Genomic DNA, 20,263 nt, shown 5'->3' with positions numbered 1-20,263 from the left:
TCTAGGCTTAATCATGGCACTGACATCAAGGCACTGTCATATACTATAAATTTTCTTTCAAAATATAGGCAGAATATATATAACTAAGAATAAGGACATATTATAGCCTGTCTGAACTAAATTCGTTTAATTTGGAGCATCAGCGTTATTTTTATACCCCTTTTCACAGGAAGTGCAACTCCTGAAAGCACAACAGAAGTAAGTCAGTGTAAAACAACCAATAAAAGTTAAAAAAATATACAATAATAAAAAAGAAGCATAGCACAGGAAAGCTCTGAATGGGTAAAGAATAATAATGGGTTTTAAAAAAGATGTCTTTTGGTTCTCCCCTAGGAAGAGTTGTCCGAATGCCTAATAAGAAGCAGTTTAGGATTGGAGATTTAGGAGTCCAGAAATCCTTCAAACAAACTATGAACACCGATTTTTCTCTTATCTGGGGCCTTACTCTAAAAAGTATAAAAGGATTGCATGAAAAAGAAATGTGCTTATTCCCAAAGTACCATGGCAAGGGCTGTAACGTGTTTAAAACTTAATTACAGTGTAAGGCCTGCAAAAAGCAATCCAACATTTAGTAGTCATTTATTAGTAAGCCCTGTCAGAGCCATCACTTCTGATGCTTGTTTCCTCCTGATCCTCTGGAAGCTTACAGCAAGGGGGCTAATAATATTGTGCCTAAACACAGAAGAATGAAAATATATAAAGAATTCTCTTCAACAAGAAAACAGAAAGCAGGAGTAATCCTTTAGATTTCAGACTGGCACTCGAGAAGAACATGAGAGCATCAAGAGCAGCCTCTGAAGAACCTTTTCTCTTTGACAAACCATACCATAATTATGTGTAGCTTATGCATCACTTCCCATCAGAGATGAGTATTGTGTTTGGGAACGTCTCTCATCACTACCAAGGAAGCTTCACACATTCATACTGCAGCGACCCTCTGCCTTAGTAAAGCTCACCACTTCAAAAACTGCACATCTACTAGCTAGTTATAAATCTATTTTTCTTTCTTTATATAAAACAAGGAGATGCATGCTAACGTAGAGAGGTTTTCTAAGAATTTGGAGCCATGTGCAAAATGATAAATTTTAGGAATATCAAAAAGTCTAAACAGATAGGTTGTCAGCAATCATTCCCATGTCAGAAATTCTGTATTGCATCAGTTCAAATGTAAGTAGAACTGGATCAAACAATACGTAAATGTGCTGATAACAGGGAAATGCAGAAAAGGTAAAGTTAATGAGATACTGTTGTAACAGAAAGCCTGTAGCTATTCCTTCTAGTAAACCAATATTAATTTGATAATCCAAAGAAATAAAAAAAGAATACAATGAAGTATAACTTCATAGCTATACTTCCATAGAATAACTATTTAAGGTGTGTTGTAGAAATACTCCAAGGGGGGGGGGGGGGGGGGGGGGGGGGGGGGAAGCGCAACTCTTTATTCTTTCAGAAGTTTCGTAATGCTTTTTCTGATGTTGCCTTGACCACTATTGTTTCCTGACGAAAAAAGCAATTCGTAATTGTAATTTTAAAAACAATGTTAATTTCAATTGTTGAAAAATAGTTATTACTGCTTTCATGGCTCCATGTTAAGTATTTTGTAGCAATTTTCAATATTACTTGCTACCAGAAGAACCAGGAAGCCATGTGCAAAAGGTCTACCTTATTATGGTATTATTCTGCATGAAATGAAAGTTGAAAATTAATTTTTAAATATATATAATAAAAATATAATAAAATTGACAATAAGACACCAGACAGACTTACCATTTGTATTTCTTCAGGTGACAGCTCATCTTCACCTTTGCCGTCCCCCCATAATCCAACATTACTTTGGGCATCAGGCAGATTCCTGTCTGTAAAACAACCAGCAAATACTTGAGACAATGCAGGGCACTGAACAGTAAGGTGAAAACCATTTTTCATCCATTTCAGAATGATGATGAAATTGTTATATTTAATTTGTGGCTGAGATTCACCCTATATTTACAGCACAAAATTACCAATAACCTTTAACTTCTAAACTGAGACAAAAGTCTATGCATTATGTTTAATTTTCTGAACTATGAAGAGTTGCACTAATATATTGACAGTGAATGGTGTAAATCAATTCACATTGCACTAAGACTTGTTACGGCACAAAATAGTGTAGCATTTGTGTTTTAACAGAAGAAAACACATTGTTTTCAAAATGACAGCCTATATGCAAACTATTACCTTCCAATGAGGCTTGAGAGAACCACCACCTTCCAAAAAAGCAAAAAGAGATTCTCAAACTGTTTCCTCATGCTGTTCAAACTGCCTAGCACTGTGCAAATCCCACAGCACACTGTGCAAGGGGCCTTCCTGCACATAACACGAAACTGATCTGATCCCATAAACTAACCCGTACACATCATAGCTGCTTCATTGATTTCCATAGTACTTGCCCTTTGATTAAAGCTAATCATCCACATAAACCTTAGCAGGAGTTGGGCACAGATCTTGAACAGCTATTTCTGGAATATTCCCTTCTGGAAGATTTATTTTTAGGCTTAATTATGTACTTCTGATTATAGACTAAGAAGTCAGAATGAGAAAGAAAAGAAACTATGCTACAGGAACCTACTGTTTCTGAATCTGTCCTAGCATCAGTGTTTAAAATCCTAATGATACAACTGCACTCTTGAGAAGGCCTCTCTTCTCTTCAGTGGCTGTGACATTTTTATAAAACCCAAGGGAGATGTGCACTACCCCACAGCAGATCAAACCTGAACCTGCATTAACTTATCATGCGCAGGCAGCAAATTAAAATACAGAAAGATTTAGTTTTCTTTTTCATAGATTTCAGATATTTTATTTATTCCAGTCAATTTTTTCAGGAACTTATATTTTCATTTGTTTTGTTATAACCTTCTAAACCTTATTTTTTTTCAATTGCATAAGCAGAACTGATGCATCATCCCTCATTCAGATCCTGACTTGCCTTGGGAAGCCTCAGAAAGGAGCAGTCCTATTTATAAACAAATATATGAAAAGGATTGTAAGGAGAATTTTTCCCCTTTATCCTTCACTATGATACTTGTGAAAACTCTTGAAAAATAAATATTATAAAGGAGTATCACTGTGTACGTCTCCTTTATAAATGTATATTCTCAACAACCCAACAAGGATGTACAAATAATGACAATGTTATGAATGAGGGATGTGGATAAGGAATATAGTAGATTTTAAAAAATTCTTACAAGTAATAACAATGTCTTCCATGGGGTATCATCAAGTCTATTTCACAGAAACACAAAACTTACTTGTTCAGGTATCAAAATTTTAATTATTTACTGGACTCAAAGAAAAGAAGATGATTAGTTTATGGAGCCAAGGAAAAAAAATATTCCTATTTTATCCCAGAGGAACCAATTACTTTCAGGCATTGTCACAACTGTTAAAAAAACAGCATCTGTATCCAATGTGGTTGCTAATAAGCTAATATGATAAGTGTTAAGTGAGAAACACATACCTCCCTGGGGTTCCTCCTGTCACTGCAGGATGTTTTTGGCTACTGGGAAAGGTGTTCTGCAGCTTTCACGGAGCTGACATTAATGCTTTTCTACAATTCATCCAGCTAAAGCCAAACTCCATTTCTTTTGCAGAAAGAGAATTAGCTAACACATGACAGAGATACAAAGTAATGATCAATCCCCTGAACCCTTTTCCAAGCTGAAAGGAGACAGACAGCTGTTAAGCTTGTGGACCACTTCAAAAGCTACTCATTATTTGAATTTATTTCCATAAACTAAATGTGAAATTTGTAATATGCAAATAAATACTGTCAGCATACAAAAGCAACCTCCAGAAAGACTATTTTGCTGCAATGATGCATGTCCAATATAATTCTAACGTAAACAGGTGCTTTGCCTCAGAACAAAAGTAACCACATTTTGCTTTGGTTTCTGCCAAAAAAAACAGACAAAACCCAAGCTGTGCTTCAGCACACCAAGTAGGACATTCAGCTGTCCATCATAACATTCAAATTAAGGACATGGCCACAAGCTCCTCTTGGAACTATCTTTACAGCTGAGATATTTAACACAAGGGGCCCAGGTATGCTGATGATAGCTAATTCATAAATACAAATGATCACCGTTCTCTAAACCACCCTGAGGATGAAATAGTAACTTCTAAATGTGGCAATTTCTCCAGTTTCTTAAAACTTTGAAAAGTTACTTAAAAAAAAAAATAATCAAACGCTTTAAGATTTAAACTGAGCTTCATTTCCTAGTCATCTTGTTCACACTATTTCCATGCTATAACAACCACCTACCAGCGAAGTCACAAGGCTGATTTCTATAAGCAGCAGCAACCAACACTTACCCTTATGTGAGGAGCCACAGGCTTTGCATATTTACAAACTGTTTCAGACAGATTTATTCTGATATACACGTTTCATAGTCTTCTCAAAGACTATTCAGGAATCCCTCATAAGTACTGCATCAGCATCACATATGTGACAGACCCCTACTTTCTTGTAAAATTTAAAGCATAAACTAATAAAAGCAAAAACTGGAGTAATCAAAATTAACATGCAATAAACAAAGTTTCATTTCTGTTTATTGCAGTGGTTTGCTGTGCCCAAGGCAATCAAAGAACAGCATTTTCCACAGTGTGGCACAGATTTTTGGAGCTAAAAATTACGACACTATGTGTGGGAGTGCACACGTCCAGAGACTGCAGAGACATTCAGCAACAAGGAAGAGCACAGGCCAGTGAAGATGCTACTACACGGCTGTTTCTCTGCTGGTACTTGCTCACAGCTGCAAAACACTGATAACATGCCAAGGTGAAACTCATCTATGTGCCTGTGTGCTGCATCACTTAAGACATACTATAAAAAAAGTAGTAAGCACTAGAAATGACACATAATCAAAACCTTCACTTCTTACAATAAATTCAGGGGGGTGGGGGGGTTGGCAGCAGCAGGGAGCATAGTGATAGGGCTGCAGAAGTACAAACTGGTTAGGAAGATAAGCAATGCCCTATCAGAAAATGAAACCACTTGCACACTGTGAGGCAATTCAGTATTAAGAGTCTTCACCTAGAAATGGAGTACCCACTTCACATGAATCCAGTCTTTGTATGGCCCTAAAGTCACCAACCCCAAGAACTTTACTTTTTTTAACAAAAATCACCAAAGAAACAATAACCAATTATCAGAATAATATGGCTATCCAGCAGGTTTCTTCTATCTTGATGAACTACTATGCTAATGTAATGTCACATTTCACACAGTTTTTGTTTCTCTCTCACAAAAAAAAATTACACATGGTATATCACAGGGTACCTTTGACTCTTCTAGACAGCACAAGCAGGGGAACTCAAGCCAGGGAAAGCAACTCCAGAATCACAGAACAAGATTCTTCTCTTTAGGTATGAAACCTGAAATTATCTGCATAGCGGTGATACTCCAAAATGCACTCTGCAACAAAGTTCTGCCAGCGTATGCATCCCAGGACAAACCGAAATGGCCAACAGAAGGGACTTAATATTGCTCAACCTCAGAAGCAGGCCACCAAGGAATCAGAAGTGATGTTCAACAAGTTCTGTCAAGAATAGCACCTGCTATTGACAGTGGGGTCAGAGATACTGCTTTGGATTTCTGGCTGCCCCCTACCCACGGAAAGATGAGATGCAATCCTTCCAGCAGGGACACTCAATGCTGTGGAGATCATCCCCAAAACTACTGGATCTGGCCAGCCACTAAGCTCCCCTCTATGACCGTGTTCTACCTTTGGGTTCATACCATAGGAGTGTCCAACTCAAGGTCTCTGTGCTTAAACACTAGAAAATGTTCCCAGAAAGTCACTGAGCTACTTTCCAATTCCTTGCCATCAGTGACAGGAACGTGGAAAAAAATCAGACAGATTTGAGAAGATATGTAAGTAGATGGATACCGATAAAAATAAAAATGGAAGAGTTCACACAGAGTTTGAGAGGATGAGGAATCTAGCAAGGCCTAAAACTTTTTTAGCTGGTTGGAAAAGGCATATAAAAAAGTTTAAGATTTTGCTTTCTCAGTCTCACAATATGCTTCAAAAAAGCCTGATCAACTAACAGAAGATGAAAATAGAGAAGGTGCAAGTCACAGGAACAGGCCCTTGTAATGGGAAGGAAGTACTATTGACCAGACAGGCCTTACCACAAAAAGTAAAATTTAACTACATTTTATTTTTACCTTTGGTCTCCTCAGCAGAAAGTTTTTCTTCAGAATCATCAAAAGGATTCAGTGAAGATTTTTCAGGGAAAAGAGGTGATGTGGACACGTTGCTCTGCTCAGGTTCAAGCCTGGATCTAGAAGCACAAGAGCCTACAGTTTAACTGGTATTACACAGCTGAATTGCTCTAAAATGAGAACAACCACAGATTATTACATTTGACATGAACTTTTGCAAACTTCACATTAAAGATTTCCCAGTCAAGATACAAATTATACTTAGCAACTTTCACTGGAATACTATCACAAAAGCGAAGAAAGCATGAGTAGTACTCCTGAACAGAACACAGTACATGTTCACAGCTGAGGAGAATTTTGAATGCTATAGCATAAAACCACACACATTTTATGAAATATCTTTTAAAAAACCCTGTATTACTGTATATATATTTTTTTAAAAAACCCAACCAACAGCATTTTGGTCATACTGAAAATTCTTTTTAGTAGGAATAGCCAACACCACTACTTCATTTTTTCCAAGTAATAATTACAACTTTATATTGTCAGTTATATTAAAGGAAAAGTAAAAAAATACAACAGAATTAGCTTTTTCCTGAAACAAGTATTTTTATTTAACTAGGTTGAAAGAGTAGTTTAACCAGGATGGCAGTGATCCTTACCTTGGCTGCCAGAGCACTAAACAGACCATTTAGAAGCAAGGGAAAGAAAAAACGTATGCAGTGGACAGATACATACTACATTTAAGTCCCTGCTATGTAATTTTAATACAAAGGCAATGCAAAAAATCAGAAGCGTATTCAGTGATTATATATTAAACTTGTCAAGTATGTTTCATTATGACATAAAAAAAAAAAAAAGTTTAGAAGTTAGTGGCAACATTTTTTCCCAGTAAACTTATGTGGTTTGTTGTTGTCTACAGTGAATTCCATAACTACTATGTAGTAGACAGTTAATACTTGGCAGTTATGCTGTTAGAGAAGCTAAAGAACAAAAAATCAAAAAGCAATGAGGTGAATCACCTGCTGTACCAGCTTCACCACTTCACCACTTCACATATTCTCAAATATAATCAACAGTTAATCTCATTACGATCTGCAATCTTCCCCTGCTGCTTAAAGGAAGGTATTGCATTTTGTGTTCCTTTCCTCCTTTATACTGTGTCTAAACTCTAACACATAATTAGAAAATTCTGAGAAAAACCAGAATATAATGCATTAGTCATCACTGAGTGACTATGCTATTTAAACAAGAAAAACAGTAATGGGAAACGTTTCTTAGTTCTAAAAACTCTGCAAGTACTGGGCTTTTGGCAATTTTACAAATAAGAACTCTTCTCTCGCCTACTCCCTCTCAAGTCCTAAATTTGCCTAATAACAAGGGAAAAAACAGACTTATCTGGATGTCCATGCAGTTCAAATAACAGTTCTGATGCTAATAAAACACCAGTTCCCCAAATAATAAAAATACCAGCTTGAGTAACTGCATCCCTAAGTCACAAAATATTCTAATGGAAAAATAGGTTTACAATTGAAATGAAATATAATTTTGAATATCAATAAATATAAAACCTGAAAATCACAAAAGAAGCACCTTTACAGAAAAAAAAACCTGTTTGTGCTTCCATTTCTTACCTTTTCATTCTGGGGAACTAGTTCTATGTAATTGGCAGAACTTTTTGATCAAAAAATATGATTAAACACAAAAGCAACTTGCATAAGAAAACACTCAGGTAATTTGCTGAAGAGCTTAGAATGGTGATCAATATAAAAGGAAACATGATGAAGTATATTTCTATTGCAAACCTTTCAATATTGTCTCATATGCACATATTTTAAGTTGACTGAATTGCAGGAAAGATGATCTGCACTAGGATTAATTTACTTTTAAAGAAATGTATTCCTTTATTGTTTGTTGTCCTTAGTTTGCACAGTATGCTAATGTATTAAGTTTCCAATTAAAAACTAACAAAATGCCTGGGGTGCACTATTTAAAGAATGCCTAGTTCTTTTAAGTGATGGAACATGATCTTATTACCACATAAAGCATCTCCTGAAATCCTTGGGGAAATTACAAATAGCTCGTTGAAGGCATATGAAAAAAGACAATTCTTCTTCAAGTCATCATAAAAATTGGTTTATGCCCCATGATTTATTTAAATTGAATTTTAATCCAAATGACAATTTAGCCATTATATCACATCTGCAATGCATACAGACTCCACCTGGTCAACATCTGTCTTCTAGTTCTTATGTCTGTAGATAGAGGCAAAGAGGTGGTAGTCCAGTATTCCATAGAAGGACTGCATCTTCTGGGTTATTTTTTAATGCCTCATTGCTCTTTATTTAAGTGGCATTCTAACTTCTGAAATAGCTTTTCATTGCTTCATGTTTAGCATACATCAAATTGAGTCATTTTCTCTGTTTAGTTATCTGGGAAATCTTGAATCTAGGATTTCACATGGAAACAATAATATAAGAGTACAACAAACAGAAGAGCTGGTATTTGTTAAGCCAACTCTGTAACTGCAGGAACCATGCCATCTTTCTTTGAAGTCCTTCAGTGTGAAGAATACTGATAAGGTTATGTACCACGCAGTTTGTTTCTGTACGCTTTTCCTGAAAAGTTACGAGAGTTACAAAAATACCAATGCCTCACTTTTCTCTCATTAATTCTTACCAAATTTCAGAACTGGTTTGGGGTATTTTGTTTACCTGGTTTTGGCTTATACTACTATTTATGTCTCAGGAGGATATATCTGAGTGAATCTAATTGTGCTTAATCATGCTGAATCACTCCAAATAAAATGTACTTATGGACTTCTGAAAACATCTCTCTAGTTTCAATGTAAATAGCTGATTGAGCCAAACACCAAACTGATAAAGAAGCATTGTCAAGCCTTGAAAACACATTCAATAATTTATTTATGGAATTTATTTATGTTCTAGATTTTGTTATTTTTTAAATGTACATAATAGAACTCAAGGTTAGTATTTAGATAATGCAGATTGAGAAGACACGGAAAGCCTTTCAGGTATTAAGTAAATTGCAAACGTGTTCACTCTCCCTATCATTCTTATACCTAGGAGTGTGCAGAAAGAAACTGTAAAAGTATGTTTCTTGATACATGACAAAAAACCCAAACAAACTAACAAAAGAACCCAGCCCAAAAAGGCAGCAAGCACATCATCTTTAACTTCTCCTAGATATTTTCACCTCAACGTTAGCAGCCTGAATGCATGCCATGATAGGAAGCAAAAACTCTTTTGTTTCAGTTAAAAAGATACATTCAAGACTTATTTTTTCCACTTGCCATGAAGACTTGCCATCTCAAGAAGCTGTTATTCACAATATATTCACTTGCTTTAGCAGAAAGACAGTGGCTTAATAAAAAATTATCTATCTATATATCTACAAAAAGAATGAGAATGGGAGAGTAAAGCGAACATCCCTTGTGTACCTAAGTAGACAGTATCCTAAATAGCATCCTTGAGACATATTACCAATATGCAGGACTTCATTCTAAGATACTTTATGGAGAGTAATACTTAATGGGACACGTAAAAATACTTTGTTGCATTTGTAGAAGTCAAATAGATTTATTAACCCACATTTTACTGATTTGGTGCTTTATTCACTTCCATAAATGAGAAGTACAACACTATATCGGCACTCTGCCATTTACAGACTTAACGTCACATGCCAGAAGTGTTTAAGAGCCCTGGAATGCATGTGCTGACAGCAGAAGTTGCTTGTCCAACTACAGATTTCTATTAAAACAATCTCTCTAGAATCTAAACATGAATAATAGTTTTGTTGAATGTCCTACAAATAAAACGCACAGTTAAACTATTTTTTGACACTACTCACAGTCTCTTTTTATCTATCACTCGCTTAACTCTGATGGCTCTTTGTTCAGAATACAGCTTACACACTCCTGTTGAAGATCACAGTAAACAAAATTTCAGGTTAGAAATGCATTTCTTTCTTGGAAAATACAATAATTCATTTTTAACTATTTAATAAATACTAAGTACTTTTTAAGTAATCTTCAATGAAGTCCAAGACAGCCGATCTGTGTTCTTTTACTTGAGCAGACTGGACACCCTTGTGTGCTGACATAAAAAAGAAAAATAACACAATCTTTTAACTTTTTACTGAATTGCACAGAAGTTTTCAGTTGATATGCAAGCTATATTCATGAGCCTATTAACTTTTTATATATGTTATGTATCCGTATTTATTTTAAACATAGCTATATTTAAATACAGGTTCTGTAAAACCTGTCATTACAACAGCAAATCACTACAACAACCCAAAAGCTGAAAACAACTGTGTCTTACAATATTTATGTTATTGACTTGTTATACATGCCACTGAGTCATATTACGTCAATTACATTTCTAAACAAGAATAGATGTCAACAAGCTAACATAGCAGAAGAGATCTAGAGATTTATCTTGCTTAAAATATTGAATATTTAACATTTTAAATCCTTCAGTGTGCAGACTATGTGGAAACCTTTGGGATTTATTGTGTCAAGCATCCTTTTAATTCACATATATTAATATTTCTTATTTTGATACTATGTAATTTCCCTGCATGACTGACTTTCAGTTATTCTGAATAATGCTACAACTATGTTTAGATGGCATTTTAAAGCTGATGAACATCTTTATTATATTGAGATACACACACACAGAGCAAAACAACTTGAAAATGGCAAAACAGAAGTTCTCTCTAAAGTATTGTAAAAGTAGGATCCCACACTCAAGCTGTCCAAAACACTTACTTTACCAGAAGTCTGTTAAAGTTAATTAGTTATCTCAAACATGGAAAGATTATACTTGTAATACCTTTACAGGTGGACAAGCTAGAAAGAGACATTTAGTGAGCTTTGGTTCAGGCCTCTGTGTCACAGTGTTAAATTACTATTGAAATAGTACATATTAAAGACTACCTTTTTAACACTTGCTAATTAGTGTATCTGAACAAATAAATAAAATTCTGTGTTCTGGCTTTTCCTTCTACTAACATTAAAGTACACTACTAATTCGCCAATGGGATTACACAGATGCAAACAAAACACCAATGAGACTTCACCCATCTCTTTCCAAAAGCATTTCAGATTCGCCATGCAATATTCAGCATTATATATTAGCCTTTTAAGAAAAGACATTTAAGAGTTGTGCAGTTTACCTTCAGTTCTCAGCAGATGAATGGCATCAGCACACGTCCTCATAAATACCTGAGCATCTTGATCTATCTGATCACGCTCTGTATCTGTCATCCTCACATATTCAGACATAATATGGCTGAGAAACAAGACAAACTGTCACTTAAGAAATCCCCAACATAAAAACCATGAGTACACATCTTAGACCTTCTCATTCACCACCTCCACAGAAACTTTTCAACGTGGATGTTCACACTAGTAGTAGAAAGCACAATAACCATCAATGATTAAAATGCCACTTCTATAAAGCTGAAAGGTTTTAAAAACATTTTTGACAAGTAAAAAGATGTAGAAAAAGCAATATATCCTATAATCTCATACATTTTCAAATACTGAGCAGATAAGGAGAAAATACAGCTAGAAAATGTATCATTAGTCTCAATATTCTGTATTTCAATTCTAAAAACACAAAAACAAGTAGGATAAAAGAATAGCTTGAATGTTGAAAGAAGTACAAAATATTGGAGCTTATTTCATTTAAATACGTTTTCGTTATCCTAGAATTCTCGGGTTCATTTTTATAGTAGATATACTATGAAAGCTGTGAATCCAAACCAGAGTAAAGATTAATACTGGAAAATAATGCACATATTTAATATCAAGTGAATGGTAAGATTGACTAAAACCTGTTCCTGTTGTTTACTTCTATTTTAGATTATACATTATGTATTTAATAGTTTCTAGATAGGATTGATATATCTTTTTGTTACCAAACTAATAAAAATGGTGGCCTGTCAGTAAAATATCAACATATTGTAGATAACCACCAGAAAAGCATACTATATATAGGTATTTAACAGTGTTTCCACAGCCACAGATGACAGGATGATAGAATTTTGCTACAGCAGCTTATCCTATGTTTCCTGATGATACAGTTATCACAGCCTACTATATTTGCTTTTTTAAAAAGGAAAGAAAACCTTAACTTACACTCCCATTTTAATTTAGATTTTTATTTGTACATGAAAGTTTCCCCACTTCTTCAAGGTATGTATACGCAACTATATTAATGCAGTAACACAAGCAAAAAGAAGGGATCTTCAATTTGCAAAGCTAGCCTGATAACCTTAGAGATAGATCTCTTACATGCTTCACTGTAATAATGCCAACTCTTCCCTGCAACTGCTACAATCCCTGCCACAGGAATGCCTACAATCAATTCACATCACCCCAACCTCACCATCTCTCATCCCATACAAAACAACCAATGCCTTCCTGCATCTGCAATGTACTGTCAGCATGGGTCTCCCAGATCTCCTCCATGTTTGAAGTGTACTCTAATGTCCCCTAGTATTATACCAAAATGTCTTCATTCCCATCCCATGTGACTGGCTGCACATGAAAAAAGCAGCACATGGTTCACGTGGCCTGAAAATTACTTTCTGCTTACTGGCCAGCTAGTGCACAAGCACAGATTAGCCAGCAAACAGTATGGAAAACTAAGTAGAAGCAATGAAGTAATAGTCTATTGTTTTATTTCCTTCTTTCCAACACTGGCATGCATTTGACATCGAAATATCAGGGCTCCCCCAGCAGTTAAAACTATTCTAGCTCTTATAAAGTTATTTTTTTATAACTTACAGGAAACTTGCAGAAAAGCAGCCATATATGGTGTTTCCATTTATACTGTACTAGCTGAACTGCTCTCCTTTGGTCAGGCCAGACAGCTTCATAAATTTGTGGCAAACACCCTATTACAGCTGTAATCAGTGGTCTTCTAAGCTGTAACTCCAATTTGCACTCTCTGAGAAAGCAGCTTCTTAATGATGAAATATTTGAAATTGTCTCATTTTAGAGACATCTGATGGAGAGGCTTTCCACAGCCTGGTTACAATGATATATTGATAGTTACATATGCAATGTAAGATAAGTCATATTGTTAAATATATTAGGACAGTCCTCTCTCCCACTCCCTTGACACAGCTTAAATAGATGGGGCTTTTTATTATTAGTCTGTGGCATAAACAAGTTCTCAGCATGTGTAAAGCCAGAAAATTCATTCCTACATCCATCTCCACACAGGCCCAGACAGAAAGATTATCATCATCTGGTATGGGATAATGCATAACATTGTTCAGCGAGCCCTGCCTAGAGAGTTACTTGAGCATGTTAACGCACAGAGATTCAGATGGAAAATGAGGGTGGAGTAACAGTTTCATGATGGCCCCCTGATGAAGCAAAAAAATCTCCACTCTATTTCAGATTACAATAAGTTCTGGCTGGGCTGCTACTGAACAGAGTATAAAGTTCTTGTCTTTATATGTCTATGTTCTTGTACCCTATCCAGCTTTGTAGTATTTGCAGAGTTCTATGCTTTCCATGCACTTTTTAACATTACAGGGCAAAATAAAGATTACAAAATGCAAACAAGAATTTCCTTTTAAATCAGAATTAGAAATACATATACAAAAACTGCCTCAAGCATGCTTTATTTTTTACTAACAGTGCAACTAGTAGTAATATAGTGACACACTGAAGATAACTGCAACAACATTGGGAAACAAGTTGCTCAGTTGCTTTTCACAGTTGCCAATACAAAAATATGGTAGATCGAATTCTTAAATAGGAGTTTCACAGCTTCAAAGGTCGCAAAATGCTGCTTAATCCAGTAAACAAGAAATAAAATCCTTTTCCTTTTATAACTGCTTACATCTTACATAGTGTTTGGACCAGCACTTCTGAACAACAGCTGGTCAAGCCACTGGGAGTCAAGGATACTTGAAACCCAGTTTCCTTGGGAAGGCAAGAATGAAGTCATACAATCACATCCCATTATGTCAAAAGACGTGGCATTCAACTAGTACTAACAGGATACTGAAGTCCCTGTTGCACTGCCCAGTAAATCTGCACATGGAGATTATACCAAAAAAATCCATGTAATCACCATCCTTTAGCCTTACCAAAAAAAAAAAAAAAAGAGCCATTCATCTAAAAAGAACAGGCCAAGGAAAAACAAACACAGAAAAAACTGAACAAAACCCAACTACACAAAAAACCCCAGCTGTGTCCTGTATGTCAGAGATACAAATACCTGCTTGGAAATAGAGCAGCAGTATCACGGCAATGGACTGATACATTACTAAATCAAGAAAGGTCAAACAAACCAGGTTTTTCAGAAGCGGTCAGAAGAATTAGCCAAGACACACACTGGCTAATGCATGCAGATAAGGAAGTGAGAAGGGGGGAAACTGTCCTAATCAATAGGAGAAAGCTTCATGAGAAACTCGGGCTGGAAGGCAACTTGGGTTATTTGTGACTTTTAAGAACATGGATGAAGAGTAAGAAGTAGGCAGACTTCAGTAGTCTAGAAAAATTAGTAGGGTAAATTGCATAGAAAAGGGAAACCTAAAAAGGAACAGAAAATAATTCAGGTGAACTAGTTGTTTTCATATAAAAATTACACTATGATAATTTGCAATTCTGCCCTTGGTAAAGGGAAGAATAGGCAATACAGTAAGAGATCATCTTAGCTACTTCATGACCTCTAAGCTCATCACTAAGCTGAAACACAAAGAGCAGAATACAGAAAGTGCAAATTAGGTCTGATTGCTACTGACAAATCTAAAGGAACACAGCATGTAGGGGCACAATCAGGAAAGGGTCAAGCGCAGCATGAGACACAACTGGCAAGGGATGTCAATGATAACAAGAGCCTGCTCTGCAAATATTACTATGAGAAACTCCCAAGAATGTGGTGTTGGCTTGTTATTAAGTAAAGAAATAGAATTATACACAGAGTACGAATAAATTCTAGGTGTTTATTGCCTTTTTTCCTCCCCTGCGTTAAGTTTCATCACAAAGATCACTTCTAAGCTGCAGTTACTATTCCCTTTAGCTTACTGCTGCTAAATCATCAGGGCCCAATTTACTACCTCTGCCATTAACAAAAAAAATAAATCATAATTATTTGTTGATATTTTCATCAATAATAACAAGTGTCAGAAGATATATTAATAACAGCATGCTGAGTGAACAGTGTATGAGAAAGAGTGCTAGGCGAACAAGGTTATGGCATGAGTGTACCTCAAGGTGCAGTGCCTCCTGGGGTAATGCTGAAGGTAAACTTGATGAAGTATATATCCCTCCTGTTTGTAAGCCAAAGGCGTGCTCCTGAAGGGAACTAACTGACCTTCAAAAAAGCCCAGGGTGTACATACATCCCTATAGCATGCAGAAAGAGAAGAAGCCCGGGAATAAAACAAGTAATGCATCAAATAAAAGGTTGCATCCTCACTGCCCAGAACTAGGGGAGAATAAGCAAGTCCTAGGTTGATGGAAAGGTCAAGTGTAGCAACTATCTTTAAAAAATACGTTTAAAGAGGAAAAAAAAGCAGAGGACTTACAGACCACTCGGCCTAGGAAAATATAGGAACAAATAATCAAACAATTTTTAAGTGCTTAGGAAACAACAAAACCAGTATTATCAGATGTATCAAGAATAAGTCATATGCAGTATAATTTATTTCTGGGATGCAGTTAACAGGTCTTATGGATGGATGAAAAGCTATCATTGCTATATACCTTCTCTATAGCGTGGCTTTTGTTACCATCTCACATGACATTCTCAGAAGCTACCAGTGAATAAATGCATTAAAAGAAACAAGCACCATACAGATGTGAAACTGAATAGCTGGACTCGGAGTAGTTATATATCAAAACAGAAGGACACATAGAGTTGTGTTCCTGGGAGTTTCTTGTGAATCTGACACTAATAACTTCACGACACTAATAACTTCACTAACAACTCAGACACTAGAATGGAGTATAAACTCACTAAATTTGCAAAGGCATAAAAGCTAAGCAATTTAAAACTGTATCAAGAGAACTAGACTTCAAATCAAAACAATACTGCCAACTTGGAGAAATGACATGAAGAATTTGAATAAGGCACGGTCAGAGGCTCTTTGTTGCAGCAGGAACAATTATCTGAACCCACAGAGAATGAGGAGCAACTGATGAGGGACTAGTTCTCCAGAAAGTCATCTGGGATCATAATTAGGTCATAACCCAAACATAACAACATGTTGTTGCGTAAAAAGTCATCATTACAATGGGATGCATAAATGCAGTAGCATAATCCATTACAAATTTAAGGTGATCTTTCTGCTATCCTTAGCTTTGGGCAAGGCCTCAGCTGGAGTTTTTGTTTCGTTTCAGCACCTCACTGCAACAGCAACTGGGACAGTGTCTGTAGGAGAGGAAAAAGTGCAATCAAAGGTTGAAGAGAACACCTGTGAGAAACCAAAGATACTGTAATTGTTGATTCTAGAAGAGACTGAGGCGTTACCGAAGTAAGTTAGTGTAAAAAAAAAAAATATTCTAGTATAGGGAAACAGGATAAAGATAAGGAAACAGGAAAAAGAAGAGGGATCTCCACTGAAAAAAAGTATTTAAAAGCAAGCAAAACATGGTGGGAGAATGACCTAGTCATTCTATTTTCTAATGTGTCAACCGTGCTCCTTCCAGCCTATCATTTCTAAGATCCTGTTTTGCTGGCAAAGCACAAGGAACCAGAGCTGATGAAGGTGTTACATCAGGTTTTGGAATTAGTAACTCTTTCTGCTGGTGTACAAAATATTTTCTGCTTACTGATTCAATAAAAGATAGCAGATCAAGCAGAAAAACTTCATTTGCCTCCAACAACGTATTACAAAAGAGAGAGAAGCAATAAGCTGAAATAAATCAGTTCTAAAAGACTGATATGTACTGTTTTAGCAGAGATGTGCCCAACTTACCACCTGCAGATATTGCCTTACAAATATATACATAAATGCTCACACACACAAGTGTGTAGGTATATGTATATGTATGTATGTAGGTATATGTATGCATAATCTTAGTTGTAAACACAGCAGACATTTTAAAAGTTCTTCCCCTTGGGCATCTAGCATGATTTAAATTATTTTACTTCTTATTTAACAGCAAGATTTAAACATGTTTTATCATGTTTTGTGTGTTTTTATTTACTGCCTTTTTCCATCCAAATGCTGTCTGACAAATCCAAGGTAACAACTTGTCTACTCAAATGACAGAACATTCCACAAAATATTTAAACAGATTTTTTTTAAGTCTGTGGAGAAGCTTCAGCTACTAGAACAGGCAGTACAGGCATACCTGAATTAGTATTTTGTTTTGTAAAATATTGCTGAGAAATTCCAGAATGCTACTATGAAGAACTAGTATTTCTAAAAAGTGATATATGAACTTAGTATAATCAAAAAAGAAGAGAAATAATTTGAAAAGAATTCCCTGGAGAACAAGAAAATACTACACACTCCTCCATGAAGAAAGTCCTTACAGACCATCTACATGTTTTACTCTCTTAGTACAACAAAGAAAGCCTTGCTTCTTGTAAAAAAGCAATTAAATCAAGGCAAGAAAGCATTCTGGCATTGTATGGGACCCGGCAAGACACTTTTAGAGTCCTTTAATGGCTACTTCTTTTCTTTTATTGGTTAAGCCAAAGGAACACTCCACAAAAGATGGGGCAATCATTCAATGATTTTCTATTAGGTGACAAACATAACTGATTTACTGCTACCTCACATCAGCTTTACTAGGTAGACAAATGCTAGGGCAAGAGGCATAACTACTGGGCATCAACATTCTTTTTTAAGACAGAAAGATAGTTTGTTACAATTTTTTTCTAAATATATCATTAGCAATAAACAATATATGAAATGTTTATAAACACTTAACAGCACAGAAGGACCACAGAAACATGTAATGAACACAGAAGACACCCATCCAGCATTTCCTGGGGAAAAAACATTATTTCTACTCAGAACCAACCTACACTACACTGATGAGCTACACAAGTATCTCTGCAGTTGCAAAAGACAATAAATTACATGTCTAATAACCCCAGATGGAAAGGGAAAGGTCTTTCAAAGATTTTCCTTTTAAGTATGAAGTGTTCTGTGGTCAAAATCTAGAATTCTCTCAATTCCTTTCCAATATCTGCTTAAAGCAGTAGGAATAACTACTGGTCTTGAAACTTTCTAAACCTTGAAAGATCCTTCAGAGAAACTAGAGGCTGTGGAGGAATCCCAAGAGGACCATTTTAAATCCCCAAGTGTCAGGATACTACAGCTAGTTCCTTGAACTTCATTTAACAGAAATGTACAAACTACCTTGGTGGTTCAATAAGCAAAAACATGAAGGAACCAATGATGAAAGGCAAAGGCAGAAGCTGTTCACAGACGAAACAAGAGACAATTTACCAAAGACTGAAGATAGGATCTCACACAGTGCAGTGCAGAAAGCAATGCAGGAATGCATTATAGCAAACTGACTAAGAAGAATATATAGAATGTCATACACTAAAAATGGGAAGGTAAGTAACAATTCTCATCTGAAAGGAATGATCATAGTCTGCTTAATAAGTAAAAATAAAAAAAGCACCCACATCTTGTTACATCTTCAGGAATCAAGAGTCTTTGCCTTCTTTCCAGGAAGAGTGACCAACTTGTTCTGCTGGAAACAGTTTATGGCCAAAGGCAGACAAAAGAAATAGCCACCTACCCTCACAGGTAAGTATCTACAGAACTGAAAAAAGGAAAAGTACTACCCATTCTTCTTCTATGCCAACATATAAGAAATTATTCAAGTCAATAAAGTCTTAGCATATCACTTACGAGAGAAGAATCTGATATTCAGACTTTATATTATATAGAGTCAGGAACGGGCTTTATATTTTTCTTTTGCCTTTTTTTATTTTTTTAAGGTATTATTCATCACTAACTCACTAAAGTTAGTTAGACAAATGCAACATTGCTAGGAAAGTCCTTAAAGGTGATAATTTAGCAGGGATAATTTCCTAATATATAAATGTCTGGTGTTTACCATATTGATTCATCAACTGAAGATTACTTTTGTAATTATCTAGTCAGCTTATCTTTAAGTTCATCAGTTCTAAGAAGTCCTTGGTTATTTTTCTTACACATTGCCTGAAGGACTACACCCCATATACGCTTTCTAAACACCATTATGAAGCTTAATAAGCCTACTTGAACAAGTTGGTAAAGAAGTCCTCGAGATAAAGCATAAACCAGATATGAACAAATATCCAAATACTGTTTACTGTTGCTGTTTTACAGTATTGTCAGAGCATTTTGCAATAAAAACTAATTCATTTTCAAATGCTCTGAGATGTCCTAAAGCATTTCTTGACTGTTGAGTTTTACTTCTCTCCAAAGATTCTTGGAGAGAGATTGCAGTTAACAACAGCTCAGAGGGCTACTATCAACAGGGACAGTGATGATGTAGGGTCCCACGATTTAGCTACATGTTTCTTATAAAGTACCCTGCCACTGACTGTGTTCACTGATCATAAGTATGACACCCAAAGGCCTTCATTAGGTTTGAAATGTGTATACGAAGCCAGCAAGAATATAATTAAAATTAAGTTGCTTTTCTTTAAGACAAGGCTCTAATGTTAAATAAAAGCAATAATGCGTATAAAGTTAATGGTCCTTCCCTTAGTAGGTGTAACCAATAACAACATGTCTTTGCTAGTCATTCAAGTTTTCATTGTTTATTGTTTTTCCTTAAAACGTGTGTCACAGAGAAAGCCCAAGTTGTCACTATTATTGCCAGTACAACCCCCAATTTTGAAGCCAAATGAAAAGAAACAACCATACATTTGGAAAGAAGTCTGAATAAGGAGCTTCTAGATGTGTCCCTCTAAATCAGTCTTCTAACAGGCTGGTTTCGTGTTTCTTTCCATCACAACTCATGCTGTCAGTGGAAGATGATAGCACATCTCTGAAGCTCTCAGAAGTTCTATCCAGAGGAAAGAATCATGGTAGACAGAATAAAACA

At 35.8% G+C, this 20,263-nt stretch overlaps 1 protein-coding gene across 2 annotated transcripts in view; it reads right to left on the bottom strand.

Annotated features, from left to right (window-relative positions):
• STX18 (syntaxin 18) overlaps positions 1-20,263 on the bottom strand; it is a 70,453-nt gene that overhangs the window by 10,305 nt on the left and 39,885 nt on the right. For both annotated transcript variants that reach the window (XM_040593914.1, XM_040593905.1), the window contains exons 3-7: positions 11,405-11,520; positions 10,243-10,320; positions 10,076-10,142; positions 6,209-6,324; positions 1,768-1,856 (exon numbers count right to left, since the gene is read on the bottom strand). In XM_040593914.1, the coding sequence (XP_040449848.1) occupies positions 1,768-1,856; positions 6,209-6,324; positions 10,076-10,142; positions 10,243-10,320; positions 11,405-11,520 (466 nt within the window). The remainder of the gene's footprint in view (positions 1-1,767; positions 1,857-6,208; positions 6,325-10,075; positions 10,143-10,242; positions 10,321-11,404; positions 11,521-20,263) is intronic.

The sequence above is a fragment of the Falco naumanni genome, chromosome 1, assembly GCF_017639655.2.
Source record: "Falco naumanni isolate bFalNau1 chromosome 1, bFalNau1.pat, whole genome shotgun sequence".
NCBI lineage: Eukaryota > Metazoa > Chordata > Aves > Falconiformes > Falconidae > Falco > Falco naumanni.
This window is presented reverse-complemented; position numbering and strand designations above follow the sequence as displayed.